Genomic DNA, 18,154 nt, shown 5'->3' on the forward strand with positions numbered 1-18,154 from the left:
GCTTGGCCTGGTGATTTTTGGATATAAACTCATACTGTACATTATACTGATAAATTCATGTTATTTTATGCTTATTTGGATTGAGCAGATCAATATTTAAGTCACCACAAATGAACACAGTTTTTTGATTCGTTTTTGAGAACATTTTTCCCATACAGTCAGTGAATGTTTCAATACTAGATCCTGGTGCTCTATATATACAGATGACTAATACATTTTTGCTTTTTTCTTCACATATTTCAATAGTTATACATTCTAATAAGTTATCAATCACAGTTGTCATATTGTCTACTATTTTATAATCCATGTTCTTATCCACATACACAGCCACTCCTCCTCCACTCTTATTCTTTCTGTTTACACAGTTAAATTCATATCCATCCAGTTCAAAATCCATTCCTTTATCTTCATTGATCCATGTTTCTGATATAGCAATTATGTTAAATATTTTTTTAAATTGACTTAAATATTCTTTAATGTTGTTAAAGTTTGCATATAGACTTCTGCTGTTGAAATGGATTATTGATAATTTGTTATCCGTTTTAATGATCCGATTACACTGTTCATCTGTATAATAGCAACAACTGTCATTAATATCTGAGAAGAAATTATTGTCCGGGTCTATATCGTGCTCCAAGTCCAGTACATTGTGGTCTGTGTATTTAAATGTTCTCAGTTCTACTTTTCCATGATCAGCAATCCTTTGAGTTATATCCTTCTTGTCTCCAGATGTAGATGATGTAGTAGATGAATAGGTTCCTCTGGTCTGTGTCATGGTGTTGTGATGTGTTTGTGTCCTCATACCTTATTGGTCATATTTGTCCAGATCCTCGATGTTCCTGATTACCATAACCTTCGCTTGTTCTGGTGTTCCATTCAATTTGATGAATGTTTTGCAGTTGGATGTCCATGTCTGTTGAATTTTTCCCTGCTTTTTTAAGAAACGAGCTTTCCTGGCGATGTCTGCGTTTCTTTTGGTCAGATGTTCATTGATGAATACGTTTGTTCCTTTGAGTTTCCGTTCCTGTTTTAACAATGCCATTTTGTGTTTTCTGTTGACAAACCTCATTATAACTGCTCGCTTGTCTCCATCCTCTCTCCTGGGCAGGGGGTGGCACGCTTCAATGTTATTACAGTCCATTTGAATACCTTTAGATTGCAGGAAGTCAGCCACCTGTTGTTCCACTGAGCTGGCCTCCTGCTCACTGGCCTCCCCTCCGCTGTCTTCTGACACCACCCGTGCGTAGGATCGAGGTTTAATATGAATTCCTGTAATAATAACGTCGTTCATCCTTGTGTACTGTTCCAACTCCGTAACACGGTTCTCCAGGTACACCAGACGCCGGTCTTTCTCGGCATTCTGGATCCGGAGAGCCTTCACTTCTTTCACCAGCTCCATAATGGATTTCTGCATTTTAACAACAGAGATTTCCTCAGACAAAAAGTCCAGGGACTTCTTGATATCGTCTCCTTCCTCCGCTGTCAGTGCCTTCTTCGGACCCATGGTCAGATAACTCCGCGCTGGCGCCTCGGGCCTCGATGGAGCCGCGCTGGTGGAACTGCGCTGATGCTGCTGTGGATCAGCGAACTTCAGGCTTGAAAACTAGTTTCTTCTCTTCTTTAAATCCACTCATTTCTTCTTGCTGCTCTGTGATCTGTTTGTTTCTACCAACTCAAATATCTCGGCTTCATTAGCAGCAGTTAGCCGCTGTTTCAACAACCTTCTCAGCTCTGTCTTACCAAATTTTAGCTTAGCCTTAGCCAGCAGTTTCAAATTTCCTTCAATGTCGCCTGCTCTGGCCCCTGGAAGACAGTTGACTATGGTTGCTGGTGTCGCTAACTTCACATTTCTCAAAACAGAGTCGCCAATAACCAGAGTTTGATCCTCGGCGGGTGTGTCGCCGAGTGGGGAAAAACGGTTAGAGATGTGAACGGGTTGGTGGTGTACAGGGGGCTTCTGTTTAGAACTACGCTTCCTCCTCACAGTCACCCAGTCGGCCTGCTTTCCCGGCTGCTCAGGATCTGCTGGGGGACAGCTAACGGCGGCTAAGCTACCTTGGTCTGCACCGACTACAGGGGCCTGGCTAGCTGTAGGATTTTCCACGGTGCGGAGCCGAGTCTCCAGTTCGCCCAGCCTGGCCTCCAAAGCTACGAATAAGCTACACTTATTACAAGTACCATTACTGCTAAAGGAGGCCGAGGAATAACTAAACATTTCACACCCAGAGCAGAAAAGTGGAGGAGAGACAGGAGCCGCCATGCTAAACCGGCTAAGAGCTAGTAGCTATGCTAAGCTAGCGGATTCCTAAAAACACACAAAGTGAATAATGTGTAAATAATTTAGAGGTGATTCAGCAGAGGGAGTGCTTTAGTTAAGGCACGTGAAGATTACACTGTGAAGCAAATCGTTATCTAGTTAACTAGATCAATCTAACTGCGCAGATTAAACAGCTGTATCTGTTGATACAGCAAAACACCGCTGTGCTCCGGAACAGGAAGTGATACAATACCGCAGTGAGAGCCAACCACCAGTAGAGGCAAGCAAGAGGTCTTAACAGCACTGAGTGTAATCGGTTTTAAAAATAGATCAAACGTTGGAGAAATTTCAATTTATTTCATTTATATAGCGCCAAATCACAACAAAGTTGTCACAAGGCGCTTCACACAAGTAAAGTCTAACCTTACCAACCCCTAGAGCAGTGATTCTCAACCGGGGTGACGTGGCACCCTAGGGTGCCGTGATCGATCGTCAGGGGTGCCATGGGTATTTTTCATATTCGCGATTATTTTTCATATTCGCGATTACCGTGAATTATTTATTTTATCCATAAAGCATAAAACGATTCAGAATCTGATGTCAAACGTGCTGCAGCCTCGCTCTCGTCTTAAGGCGAGACAATAACAAGGAGGCTGACGGCCGATTAAAACATTGCCGTCTTCTTCAAAAGCTGTCTAAAATGTGGAGCTGTCGGTGTGTGTGTCCGTGCCTGTGTGTGTGCGCGCGCGGAGTTAACAGGCTGCAGACAGCGAGGGAGGGGGTGGGTGAGAGAGGGAGGGGGTGGGTGAGAGAGGGGGTGGGTGAGGGAGATTCCTGAATGCAGGCGCGACACGTTCAGTGCGCAGCGAGCGCAGAGCACAGAGAGGATCTTAACCCGAGTGAACGTTAACAAAACGGAAAAGTGAAGCTGCCTTTACTTCTCTCTGAACTTTCTCTAAAGGTGTGATTCTGCCGTTACCGTCCTGTTTACACCATGTGCGTGTCGTATACTGAATTTATGAGATCATGAGATGAAATAAACGGTCAAATATCTTTAAAAACATATTTAAAAAATGAGAATATATGAATGAACTGAGCCACAAAAAAAAAAAACAATGTTCAGACGCACAGATCACAAAAAGCAGGTGAGAACTCTGAACTTTAACAGCTGTAACTTTCCAAAGGTATTTATTTGTTCAATCTTGAGCTTAATGCAGTGTTTAAGCACAAAACGTGACTGATGAGGAGAAACAATTTCAGAAATGCAACAGAAACAACCACAAATCAGAAAAAGTTGGGACTGTATGTAAAATGAAGATAAAAATAAAAATGTTGCACCATTCCCAGTTTCTCCACTCACAGAAGCCAAACGTTCTTCCAGAGTTGTGTAATTATACTACAATAGTAGAATATAAAGAAGGGGGAAAAAAGAAAAAAAATAGACAATATATTCGTCAATCGCAATTATTTGTCTGACAATTAATCATCTCCAGAAATTCCTAATCATGACAGCCCTACTTGAGATCAGAGCGATGCGGTGTTTTCTGTATTGATTTTCTATTAATAATAATAATGATATTTGGGTTTTGCGCAAAACCAGAGGTAATAGCATTATAATATTATTTTGGTTGGTGGTGTGCCGCAGGATTTTGTAAATATAAAAAGGGTGCCGCGGCTCAAAAAAGGTTGAAAATCACTGCCCTAGAGAAAGCACACAGGCGACAGTGGTAAGGAAAAACTCCCTCTGATGATTTGAGGAAGAAACCTCAAGTAGACCAGACTCAAAGGGGTGACCCTCTGCTTGGGCCATGCTACCAACACACTTGACAATATAAGTGTATTGTCAAGTGTGACAATACAACCCCTGGCAATAATTATGGAATCACCGGCCTCAGAGGATGTTCATTCAGTTGTTTAATTTTGTAGAAAAAAAGCAAATCACAGACATGACACAAAACTAAAGTCATTTCAAATGGCAACTTTCTGGCTTTAAGAAACACTATAAGAATGTTATGTGTCAGACGCAGCCCGGAGAACCGACCAGCGTTTGAAGGACCCAGTATAAAATAAGCAGAGCATGGTACAAAGGATAACAGAGTTTAATGAACATAACAGTGCTGTGAAAAAATATAAAAGTGCGCGGTCTGGCATGGTGGTTTTGCGGTGCGCTCCCAGCAGCACTAATGGTCCGGAGCCAGAACCAATTCGGACCCAAGGACCCCGCCGACACCCCCCAGGTGGCCGCGACAAACCGAGTCTGTGAAAGAAGGAATCATTATGTGAGTCCACACTCAACACACAGAGAGACCGCTCAAAGGTGCACAAACAGCAAACACTTCCTGGCTTAATTACTAATCAGCTTCCCACCCTGCAGGCATGGAACACCCAGTTCACAAAACTCCACTGCAGTGGAAGCTGATTACACGACCAACATACAGCTCAATATAATAAGGTGTGAGGGACACCACATTTACTGACTGTATAAATGTTAGTCACAAAATCTAACGTACCTCAGGAAGTGTGCTGACGAGCGTGAGACCTCACCCCCTCCTCTTTCACAGACCATGCATCAAACCTGGACGTTCTCTGCATCCACTGATGATGAGATGGCTCCCGAGACGACAATCTCACCCGTCTGGTCACAAGGTCGAGTCTCTGGCAAATACACACTGTGTACTCCAGTCTTAAATGCCACCATGTTCCAATCCATGTAGATGCACCACAGCTGTGAGTCCTGACGAGCCGCAGGTGATCAGCCTCAGGTGATCAGGGTGAGGTCCTGATAAACTCAGCTACACAGCCACTCAGTCCCAAATGCAAGCCACCTGGAAGGAAAAACAAAAGACAGGACAAAAGACAGAAACAAAAAGGCAGCCAGGCCCCCCCAGCCATACAACAGTACCCCACCCTCACGGGAAGCCTCCCGGCGACCACACAAACCTGGCCCAGGAGAAACACCCCCCTCCAGGGACCATGGCTGGAAACCGTATCCGCATTCATCTTCCAACAGAATCTTCATCTAACAGAACGGTTGATGTCTTCTCCTCTGGCTGCATCTTTGCCCTTGTTTCTATCAGTCAATTAGCACAGGTGTGGCCAGGAGTTCTTGAACCTGTGCGGTCAGCCTTTGTCCAACCATGTTCACAGTCTGATTAGTCATAAAACAAAAAAGACAAACACAAACAAACAAAACACCCCCCCCTCCCCAGGGGACCGTCCCATCAAACCCCGGGAAGAGGAGAAAAGAAAAACACAACCCAAACTTAAGCTTACGAATAAAAATGCTAACCCCCCCCTTCCCCCCCCCCCCCTCCCCAGAGGACCGTTCCATCAAACCCCGGGAAGGGGAGAAAAGAAAAACAACCCAAACTTAAGCTAGCAAATAAAAACACTAACACCCCCCCCCCCTCCCCAGAGGACCGTTCCATCAAACCCCGGGAAGGGGAGAAAAGAAAAACAACCCAAACTTAAGCTAACAAATAAAAACGCTAACACCCCCCCCCCCCCCCCCCAACGACATGTAGGGACCAACACCCCCCAGAGGACATCCCGCCAGCTCCAGGAGTAATAACCACAGCCGAGGTCCCTCTGGGATCCAATGTCACCCACGGGGACTCCCAGCGCCTCCCAGAGGACCATTCCATCAACCCCAGGAGACGCCTCCCCTCATGACCAACGGACCCAGCCCCGGCCGTCTATGGCTAGATGGACCCACAGCCCTTTCCCCCCCAGAGGACACCACAGTCAAACCCTGAGGGCGGAAACTGGGGGGAAAAACAAAAGGAGAAAAAAAAACATACAAACAAAACAACCCCAACCCCACCCCCTTGGCGCAGTGGAAACTGGAAGCACGTCCAGTGTCACCAACCGTGACTATACCCCAGAAGCCAACCGGGAGGAGTGGAACAGCGGTTATGGCAGACGGCACAAAACGGCGCCACTCCTCCGACTTCCAAACCAGCCACCAGCTGCGGGTATATCCCACTGCCCCAAACCTCAGCCACGCCGATGGCAGATGGCTCAAAGGCGCGCTGAAGCCGGAGGTGGAACAGGGAATCAACAAACAAAAGCACCCCCCCCCCCCCCCCCCCCAGGTGCAGAGGTTACCTGGGAAACGCCCAGCATAACCAAACTGCACCACTCCAGCAACGCCGACACTACGGCTCACACGGCTGGAGCCAGAGGAGAAGAGAGGGAACAAAAAGAAAATACCCCAAACCCCCCCTCCCCTCCCGGGTGCAGAGGTTACCTGGGAAACGCCCAGCATAACCAAACTGCACCACTCCAGCAACGCCGACTCCACGGCTCACCCGCCTGGAGTCAGAGGAGAAGAGAGGGCATAACAAAAAACTAAACAAAAAAAAAGAAAAAAGAAAAAACAACCCAATTACCCCCCATCACCCCCCAGGGGACCGTCCCATCAAACCCTGGGGAGGTGAAACTAAAAGAAATAAAAAGAAAGACTAACAGACTAACATAAAGTTGCTTGGGTCCTTTTTTGTTGCTCCAAACAGGCTGCAGGGTCACAACCCCAGACACTAATAGTGGAAAACAAAAAATAAAATCCCACACAAAAACCAACTCAAAAAACACCCACAAGAAATGAACCAACACAAAACTAATCAGTGGTTTATACCGTCAAGCTCAAACAAATCGAACACACCTGTTCCAATTTAAGAGCTTAACGGTAATGTGACTCAATCACCACAAGAGGGAGCCAGAGTGCTAAAAATGAAAAACCCTCTTTGGTGACAGAGAAAACAAACAAGCTGCTTTTCTGTGCGCAGCTGTGTGCAACACACAACCAAAAATGTGATTCAACTAAATAACACCGGAGCTGACACAACAGACGCAGTAGCTATCATTACCCGGGGAAACGGGGCTACGACTGAAACACAGGAAGCACCGCGACCCGTGCCACAGAGCTCCGCCGTGCGTGTTCACCCATTACAGACCCACTACTGCAGCTCCCGTTCAAACCTCTTATCCGGTCGAAGTGCGACGCGAAGCCGTCGCCAGTCACACTCCACCACGACCCACGGATAAGGCACAAACACAGGAACACGGCTGCACGAGCGCTCAAATCAGTGTTCAGTAATGGGTTCTCCAACGCACACCATCCGGGCGGAGAGCACCCGCAACTGATCCGGATAACTTCTGAACGTCTGCTGCCGCCTTCCCGGCGCGTTACCGTCTCTGCTACCGCTGGGTCCATGATGTTTGGCCAGAGACTACTGTTATGTGTCGGACGCAGCCCGGAGAACCGACCAGCGTTTGAAGGACCCAGTATAAAATAAGCAGAGCACGGTACAAAGGATAACAGAATTTAATAAACATAACAGTGCTGTGAAAAAATATAAAAGTGCGCGGTCTGGCGTGGTGGTTTTGCGGTGCGCTCCCAGCAGCGCTAACGGTCCGGAGCCAGAACCAATTCGGACCCAAGGACCCCGCCGACACCCCCCAGGTGGCCGCGACAAACCGAGTCTGTGAAAGAAGGAATCATTATGTGAGTCCACACTCAACACACAGAGAGAACGCTCAAAGGTGCACAAACAGCAAACACTTCCTGGCTTAATTACTAATCAGCTTCCCACCCTGCAGGCATGGAACACCCAGTATACAAAACTCCACTGCAGTGGAAGCTGATTACACGACCAACATACAGCTCAATATAATAAGGTGTGAGGGACACCACATTTACTGACTGTATAAATGTTAGTCACAAAATCTAACGTACCTCAGGAAGTGTGCTGACGAGCGTGAGACCTCACCCCCTCCTCTTTCACAGACCATGCATCAAACCTGGACGTTCTCTGCATCCACTGATGATGAGATGGCTCCCGAGACGATGATCTCACCCGTCTGGTCACAAGGTCGAGTCTCTGGCAAATACACACTGTGTACTCCAGTCTTAAATGCCACCATGTTCCAATCCATGTAGATGCACCACAGCTGTGAGTCCTGACGAGCCGCAGGTGATCAGCCTCAGGTGATCAGGGTGAGGTCCTGATAAACTCAGCTACACAGCCACTCAGTCCAAAATGCAAGCCACCTGGAAGGAAAAACAAAAGACAGGACAAAAGACAGAAACAAAAAGGCAGCCAGGCCCCCCCAGCCATACAACAAAGAAATCAAGAAAAAAAGATTGTGACAGTCAGTAACGGTTACTTTTTTAGACCAAGCAGAGGAAAAAAATATGGAATCACTCAATTCTGAGGAATAAATTATGGAATCACCCTGTAAATTTTCATCCCCCAAACTAACACCTGCATCATATCAGATCTGCTCGTTGATACTGACCCTATCCCATGACATTGACCCTGTGTATCTTTTTGCAAGGAATGTTTTCACAGTTTTTGCTCTATGGCAAGATGCATTATCATCTTGAAAAATGATTTCATCATCCCCAAACATCCTTTCAATTGTCCAAAATATCAACATAAACTTGTGCATTTATTGATGATGTAATGACAGCCATCTCCCCAGTGCCTTTACCTGACATGCAGCCCCATATCATCAATGACTGTGGAAATTTACATGTTCTCTTCAGGCAGTCATCTTTATAAATCTCATTGGAAAGGCACCAAACAAAAGTTCCAGCATCATCACCTTGCCCAATGCAGATTCGAGATTCATCACTGAATATGACTTTCATCCAGTCATCCACAGTCCACGACTGCTTTTCCTTAGCCCATTGTAACCTTGTTTTTTGCTGTTTAGGTGTTAATGATGGCTTTTGTTTAGCTTTTCTGTATGTAAATCCCATTTCCTTTAGGCGGTTTCTTACAGTTCGGTCACAGACGCTGACTCCAGTTTCCTCCCATTCGTTCCTCATTTGTTTTGTTGTGCATTTTTTGATTTTTGAGACATACTGCTTTAAGTTTTCTGTCTTGACGCTTTGATGTCTTCCTTGGTCTACCAGTATGTTTGCCTTTAACAACCTTCCCATGTTGTTTGTATTTGGTCCAGAGTTTAGACACAGCTGACTGTGAACAACCAACATCTTTTGCAACATTGCGTGATGATTTACCCTCTTTTAAGAGTTTGATAATCCTCTCCTTTGTTTCAATTGACATCTCTCGTGTTGGAGCCATGATTCATGTCGGTCCACTTGGTGCAACAGCTCTCCAAGGTGTGTTCACTCCTTTTTAGATGCAGACTAACGAGCAGATCTGATATGATGTCTGTGATCTGCTTTTTTTCTACAAAATTAAACAACTGAATGAACATCCTCCGAGGCCGGTGATTCCATAATTTTTGCCAGGGGTTGTACTCGTCTTACTTTACTATCACAAGGTGGAACCTTCTCATGCGCCAACTTTGACAAACATCGTCAACAAAGCTCCCAGTTTTCTACAGGAATACAAACTTCCTATGACCACTGCACTAGTTCATAATAATTGCTCAAACACAATTATCAGATCCTCATTCTCATCCTGGACTTTGTTGCACTGTTATGCACTCGAGTGTTTATGGCGACATCATCCTGAAGTGTGTCTTACTGGAGCAGCCGTGCTCAGGCGGGTCATCTGGCAGGCTGCTGTAGCCCGGCAGACAGTGGCAGCTCTCTGATCCCTCTCTGTGAGTCCTTTTGTTTGGTGGGCACGGGCGGCATCCTCCACTCTCATTGGCCGGTTTGTAGAAGTTCACGCTGCACGCTGTACAAAAAACACACATACTGACATATAACACAAGTCCACCATTTGATAACTGAGGAAAATATGGAAAATTCAAATTCAAAGTTCAAATTTGAAATTCAGAATTCAAACTTTGAATTCTGTTTCTTTTTCTGATGCTTCATGTTTTGTGTGGCCAATTTTTTTTTTTTGTGGTGAAAGGTATCAGAGAGCTGATGCATATCGGTGCGTTCTACATGTCACAATATAAATGTAGAAGTAAATATACATCTCCCTGCAATTTTGCTTTTAATTATGTACCAATCAATCACAAATATTTTGATGATCAGTAGATGCTTCAGATCACCCATCTAGAGTCCTTGGGTGTTGAGATATAGAAAAAAGGTGTTTTTCATACCTTTTTCTTTCACCTTGACTTTTGACTTAAACGGCTCCAAAATCTAATCACCTCTCGAAATGAAGCCAAGAAAGAGTCCAGCAAGTTAATAAAAATAAATACAAAAAAATAGAAAAAAAAAAAAAATATATATATATATATATATATATATATATATATATATATATATATATATATATATATATATATATATAAATCTTTCCAGCAGTTTTTGCGTTATCTTGTTCGCAGACGCGCAGATACACGGCGCACCGGATAAATAGAAATTCTTGCAACGCATTCCAAAAAAAAAAGTCGGAATGGGGGAAATTTATGGCAATATTTGAAATAGATTATTGAGACAAGTAACTGTAATAATGATTTGGTTCCAGTACCAATCCAAGAAAGTCTGAGTCTTGAGCAGCAATGATGGGTAGATGATCCTCAGTTTGTCAACAAATGTATGAGAAAATTATTGAAATGTTGACAACGTTTCACAAATAAAGATTAGAACTGATTTGCGTACATAGTGCACAAAATCATTAAATGATTCAACAAATCTGAAAGAATTTCAATGCACAAAGGGCAAGGGCACATGCCTAAGATGAACACCTGTGATCTCCAATCCCTCAAGAATTGTCATCAATATCTGATATAACCACTTCAACAAGGGATTACTTAGGGAAAGCTTGGATGAAAATAAAGGCAATTTGATTTTCAACCCATTTGGGACCAAATGTAGCACACACTTGGGTGGACTCCAGAACTGCAATAGCAAGGTCAGTTAGAGGTCAATTATTTGGGTCAAGGTCAATGATTAAATTGCTATAGGAACTACTGTCTATGGGTCCAATGGAACCATTACGTAGTTATGCTTAAAATGAGCAGAATGTGGTGGAGAGGCGGGGCATAAGTCAAGGACAAGCCCCTGAGGATCCAGGTCCAGGGATGGATCTCACTTTTGATGTGTCATCTTTGCTCTTGCTTTCGTTGTTTGATCTGGGCTCCTGATTCATTTGACTCAGGATTTCTGCTTAGTTCAGAGATCAAATGTAGGATCTACCCACCGATCCTGATTCCTTTGATCCTGATTACATTACATTTACAAAAATAGCCTCCTTGTCAAACTTTAAACATTAAAGACTAGTGATGAGGATCAAAGAAGGGCAATCAGCAACACAGATCAAGATAAAATGTTAACAATCAAGCTTCGAAACATTGTATCAAAGATGGCTGAACAGGATCAGAGGTAAGGATCAAAGATCAGGGTCAAAGTTCAGTGATTAAGATTAAAGATCAGCAATCACATTCAAAGGCCTGAATCAAACGTCAGTGATCAGGATCAAAGTTCAGTATTCACATATTGATCCTGATTACTTTGATCTTGTTTACAGAATCACATTTAAACAAAAACATAACCTCATCAAGTTTTAAGGATCAAAGACTAGGATTAGGACCAAAGAAGAGCAATCAGGAACACAAATGAAGTTAAAATGTTAAAAAAAAGCTGCCGCACCTCTAAGAAATTAATGCAGCTGTCACACCTTGACGATTAACCAGTGCACGCCGACAGCCCCATTTCCACCAAGTGGTTCAGGTCGGTACTGCACAGTGTGGTACGGGTCAGAAACACAGTAATTTAGCATTATTTTATTATTTTATTTCTTATCTTGGTGGACCATTTTCATTGTGTACAGAATGCTGATGAGTCGACTGGCTGTGGTAAACGCTGCAAGAATGAATGAATGGAGTGCTGTGACTCTTTAAACTTAAAGCGCCAGTTGTTTTCTGATCATCAGCGGACTTGATCAGGTCATCACAGACATGAATAATGAAACGTTGTGATGATTTAAACTTTATAGCACCAGTCGACCGCGATCAGGTGTGATCTGAAGGACGTGCTGTGTGATCTGTCGGTGTGTGATCACACTGACAGCGACGGTGCTTTAAACTTTAAAGAGACACAGCACTTCATTCAGCTCTGATCACACCTAATCAATCAGGTCGTCTGATGATCACACCACAGCGACAGCACGTTAAAAGTTTAAATCGTCACAGTGCTTCTGTGTGATCAGAGCGCGGCACCGGCGTCAACGCACCTGGAGCAGAAAAACCACAGAGGGATTTGTTTTAAAATGCTGCGTTGTCAAGGAGTTCAGTGTATTAGGAGGTACATCAGCGAGCTTCAACGTGCTCTTGACTTATAAAAAAAACTTACCCATAACTTATTATATATAGACTTATGCCAACTTTTTTAATACTGTTGGCATATGCTGGTTAAATCATCATGGTATGACAGGGCCTGACACTCAGTTTCAATGTTTACTGTCAAAGATGGCTGAACAGGATCACAGGTCTGGATCAGAGCTGAGGATCAAAGGTCAGGATCAAAGATAAGTGATCAGGGTCAAACGTCAGTATCTACACACTGATCCTATTTCCTTTGATCTTGACTACAGAAACAAACATTAACAATACCATAACCTCCTTTTCAAGCTTTAATGATCAAAGACTAGTGATTAGTTCCAAAGAAGAGCAATCGGGAACACAGATCAAGTTAAAATGTTAATTAGGTTCAAAGCTTACTGTCAAAGATGACTGAACAGGAACAAAGGTCCTGCTCAAAGATCAGTGATTAGGATAAAGATTAGTGATTTGGATCAAATATTGTCAATTCCGCTCAAAGATTAGGATCAAAGATCCATTATCAAGATCAAAGATCACAATCAAAGATTAGTGATGAGAAACAAAATATCAGGATCAAAGGTTAGAAGTCTGTGTATAAGAATGTCTAAGAAGAGATCAAAGGAAAAACCCTCTGACAATGTCAGTCTTATCAAACAGTAACGTTAACAAACATGGAGCTGAACCTGGGCCCTTCTTACCTTGACAGGTGTCGCCTACCACATGGTGTCCAGCTTGGCAGACACACGCCCCCTGCAATGGACCCCACATTCCATCCACAGAGCACTCCCGAACAACGTGAGAAACCTCCACAGCTCCCTCCACACAGGAACCCACCTGGGGTCCTGATCCTGCCGCAATCCCTTTGAACCAGGTCAGGTCAGAAAGCAGGTCAGGGCACTTCCTGTAGTACAGTCTGATGGATGTTATCAGTACACAAGGTCCCGAATAGGAGAATCCGAGCTGGAAGCCCCTCTGAGTGACAGCGCCCAAGTTCAGTTCCCGCCTGTGGGTCAGGTAACTCGATATTTGGTGCAATCTGAACGCAACAGGAAGCAGCTGGGACGTCTGCAGGTGAAGTCCAGTCCAGCTGTTTGCAAACCTGGTGACAGGTGTGTCAGAGTTGGAAAGGTAAACCTGCAGTGGGCTGATTAGTCCGTACGGCTCCTCTTCTTGGGCAAATGCGATGTCCATCAAAAGCCAGTGGGCTTCGTTACGCTCCATCCATTTGCTTAAAAGTGTTGCTTTTGTGCCCGCGCAAGCCTGGAGCACAGGAACCCGATTCTCTGTACCAACTCTCAGCTTCACTTCAGTCCACTGTAGAGACAGAAGCAAACACACAAATGGAAAAAAATATGCTCATTGTCAGGGTTTAGACTTGATTTCAACGGAAGATCCTTAAAATCAATGTATACATTGTGAACAACGATTGCACAATCACTATTGTAAGTGAATCACTGTTTCTGATAGGCTTAAGTGCCTTAACAACGGCAATATAATAGTGGAAAATAATAGACACACTTTGTACTGTCATTATTTTTTTCATATTAAAAATTGAATCTGATTCTGAGAAGTCATTAAAATATAACAGTGGGCATCCTTCAGAGCTTGATAGTGGGGCCTCTTTTGTTTCTTCTGTATATAAATAATTTGACACTGTCTCGTATACATTGTGAATGGACAAAGATTGCGCATTCACTATTGTAAGTGAATGCGCAATCATTGCATTTCTGATAACTGTGCACATCACGTAACTGCCCTTAAACATCTGCCTTAATAATGGCAATATAATACCGCAAAATAATAGTCACACTTTGTACTGTCTTTATTTTTTTTCATATTAAAATTGAATATGATTCTGAGTAGTCATTAAAATATAACAGTAAGCATCCCTCAGGGTTTGATAGTGGGGCCTCTTTTGTTTCTTCTTCTGTATATAAATAATTTTCCACCGCCTATCCAAAAATCCATGGTAACTGTGCTTGCTGATGATTTGATTTTTTTTGTTTTTGTGACGCCCAAGTTTATTATTGTTCTAGTGCCTGAACTAAATGTTTTGGTCATACAGTTCTTCAGTAGTTTTATCTTGCCCTACTTTAACTGTTGTCTCTCAGTCTTTTGTGGCATGAACAATCTGTTATCATTATTGTCAAAATTATTGAATTAATCAATAATAATATAACCGTTTGTTTTGTTTTGAATTTTTACTACATTCAAAAGCACTTTTAACTTTTATACAAATGATCATAATATACGAGGTCTGTCCGTAAAGTATAGGTCCTTTTTATTTTTTTAAAAAACTATATGGATTTCATTCATATGTTTTTACGTCAGACATGCTTGAACCCTCGTGCGCATGCGTGAGTTTTTCCACGCCTGTCGGTGACGTCATTCGCCTGTGAGCACTCCTTGTGGGAGGAGTCGTCCAGCCCCTCGTCGGAATTCCTTTGTCTGAGAAGTTGCTGAGAGACTGGCGCTTTGTTTGATCAAAATTTTTTCTAAACCTGTGAGACACATTGAAGTGGACACGGTTCGAAAAATTAAGCTGGTCTTCAGTGAAAATTTTAACAGCTGATGAGAGATTTTGAGGTGATTCTGTCGCTTTAAGGACTTTTCACGGTGCGAGACGTCGCGCAGCGCTCTCAGGCGGCGTCATCAGCCTGTTTCAAGCTGAAAACCTCCACATTTCAGGCTCTGTTGATCCAGGACGTCGTGAGAGAACAGAGAAGTTTCAGAAGAAGTTGGTTTCAGCATTTTATCCGGATATTCCACTGGTAAAGAAGATTTTTTTAATGAAAGACGTGCGGGCGGATTGCAGCGTCGGCTCGCAGCCGCCGCGACGCTCCGCCACAGGAAAAACACCTCCGTTGGAAACCTTAAGGACAAGTTGGAACATCTCCAGCTGATAAACAATTTCTCATATACTCACTCCACTGAAAGCCATCAAAAGCCAACTGGATTTTAACAAATGGTTATCAACACGGAGGTGTTTCTCCTGTGCCGCCGCACCATGTCGGCTGCGTTCATTAAAAAAATCTCCTTTAACAGTGGAATATCCGGATAAAATGCTGAAACCGACTTCTTCTGAAACGTCTCTGTTCTCTCACGACGTCCTGGATCAATAGAGCCTGAAATGTGGAGGTTTTCAGCTTAAAACAGGCTGATGACGCCGCCTGAGAGCGCTGCGCGACGTCTCGCACCGTGAAAAGTCCTTAAAGCGACAGAATCACCTCAAAATCTCTCATCAGCTGTTAAAAGTTTCACTGAAAACCAGCTTAATTTTTCGAACCATGTCCACTTCGATGTGTCTCACAGGTTTAGAAAAAAGTTTGATCAAACAAAGTGCCAGTATCTCAGCAACTTCTTGTTGTGAAAGTGTAGGAACACGGACCCACAACAGGGGGCGCAAATGAACGGACAATGGAGAAGGTAAATAACAAGGTTTTACTGTTGTGAAACGTGCACAACCAATACAACAATCGACAATTTGGGGTTAAGCCGAATTCCACTGGTGTCGTGTGGGCAGGCTCGAAGGTAGGAGACGTCCGTCCAGGTCGAACCGGAACCATCCAGATTTCCTCTGCCACCGAACCCTGGAAGTACTGGAACCGCCAAGTCCCGAATTCCCAGGTGGCCACTGCCTCCGCTCGTCGGATCCGGTACTGCTGGCAAGAGAACAACAAACACACAGGAGTGGATGCGGCTGCACCCAGTAACACGGAGAGGGGAGAAGCCGCCTCCACCTCACGTCACAATACTGCAGGAAGGTGAGTACTTATCCGAAGCAACGGCTTTTTGTAGACAGCTGTCCTGCAATGCTCAACAAGAAAGACAATATAATAGAATATAGCAGAGAACGTTACCTCTATCTTAAGGCGATATCTCGGCACTGAGGTGGAGACGCCGTCCTGCTGATATACCTCCGTGCTGAGTGGAACAGCTGTGTCCAGTGATGGGTGACAGCTGTCACCCTGGCTGCTCCCGTAAGGCGGCAGCGCCCTCTGGTGCCTGGAGCCCGCACTCCAGGCAGGGCGCCCTCTTGTGGTGGTGGGCCAGCAGTACCTCCTCTTCAGCGGCCCACACAACAGGACCCCCCCCCTCAACGGGCGCCTCCTGGCGCACGACCGGGCTTGTCCGGATGGCGACGGTAGAAGTCGGCCAGGAGGGCCGGATCCAGGATGAAGCCCTTCTTCACCCAGGAGCGTTCCTCGGGACCGTACCCCTCCCAGTCCACCAGGTACTGAAAACCCCGGCCCATTCGACGGACGTCGAGGAGCCGGCGCACAGTCCAAGCCGGCTCCCCGTCGATAATCCGGGCAGGAGGTGGTGCCGGACCCGGGGTACAGAGGGGTGAGGTGTGATGGGGCTTGATCCTTGACACGTGAAATACTGGATGGATCCGCAGCGAGGCCGGGAGCTGGAGCCTCACTGCGGCGGGGTTGATGACTTTAAGGATTCTGAAGGGTCCGATGTATCGTTCCTGGAGTTTTGGGGAGTCCACTTGCAGAGGAATATCTTTGGTGGACAACCATACCTCCTGCCCAGGACGATACTTGGGGGCCGGGGCCCGCCGCCGGTCTGCATGTTTCTTCGCCCTCGTCCGGGCCTTCAATAAAGCAGAGCGGGCAGTGCGCCACACCCGACGGCACTTCCGTAGGTGGGCCTGGACCGAGGGCACACCGACCTCTCCCTCAACCACCGGAAACAGGGGGGGCTGATACCCCAAGCACACCTCAAAAGGGGAGAGGCCGGTGGCTAACGACACTTGACTGTTGTGGGCGTACTCGATCCAGGCCAGGTGGGTACTCCAGGCCATCGGGTGCGCGGCTGTCACACAGCGTAGTGTCTGCTCCAGTTCCTGATTGGCCCGCTCTGCCTGTCCGTTGGTTTGGAGGTGATACCCGGACGAGAGGCTGACCGTGGCCCCCAGTTCCCGGCAGAAGCTCCTCCAAACGTGCGAGGTGAACTGGGGACCACGATCGGAGACGATGTCTGATGGTATCCCATGCAGACGGACGACGTGGTGGACCAAGAGGTCCGCGGTCTCCTGGGCCGTTGGTAGCTTCGGGAGGGCCACGAAGTGGGCCGCCTTGGAGAAACGGTCCACTATCGTGAAGACGACGGTGTTTCCCTGGGATGGCGGGAGACCCGTGACAAAGTCCAGGCCGATGTGGGACCAGGGGCGATGTGGGACGGGCAGCGGCTGTAGCAACCCTGAGGTCTTTCGGTGGTCGGCCTTGCCCCTGGCGCAGGTGGTACAGGCCTGGACGTAGTCCCGGACGTCGGCCTCCAGGGATGCCCACCAGAAGCGCTGCCGAACGACTGCCACGGTCCTTTGCACCCCAGGGTGACAGGAGAGCTTAGAACCGTGACAGAAGTCCAGTACTGCAGCTCTGGCTTCCGGTGGGACGTAGAGTCTATTCTTTGGTCCGGTTCCGGGGTCCGGGTCACGGGTCAGGGCCTCCCGGACGGTCTTTTCCACGTCCCAGGTGAGGGCGGCCACGATAGCGGACTCCGGGATGATGGGATCCGGGGGATCCGACGGTTCCGTTTTGACTTCGTCTTCGTGTACCCGGGACAATGCATCCGATCTTTGATTCTTGATCCCGGGACGGTAGGTAATCCGGAAGTCAAAACGGCCAAAGAACAGTGACCAGCGGGCTTGCCTGGGGTTCAGCCGCTTGGCGGTCCTGATGTACT

General features: G+C 45.8%; 1 protein-coding gene across 1 annotated transcript in view; it reads right to left on the reverse strand.

Moving 5' to 3' along the window:
- si:ch73-40a2.1 (tyrosine-protein kinase Mer) overlaps positions 1-18,154 on the reverse strand; it is a 62,669-nt gene that overhangs the window by 35,602 nt on the left and 8,913 nt on the right. The window contains exons 3-4 of the mRNA XM_034164048.1: positions 13,156-13,771; positions 9,760-9,915 (exon numbers count right to left, since the gene is read on the reverse strand). Of these exons, the coding sequence (XP_034019939.1) occupies positions 9,760-9,915; positions 13,156-13,771 (772 nt within the window). The remainder of the gene's footprint in view (positions 1-9,759; positions 9,916-13,155; positions 13,772-18,154) is intronic.

Source organism: Thalassophryne amazonica, chromosome 23 (assembly GCF_902500255.1).
Source record: "Thalassophryne amazonica chromosome 23, fThaAma1.1, whole genome shotgun sequence".
NCBI classification, from domain to species: domain Eukaryota; kingdom Metazoa; phylum Chordata; class Actinopteri; order Batrachoidiformes; family Batrachoididae; genus Thalassophryne; species Thalassophryne amazonica.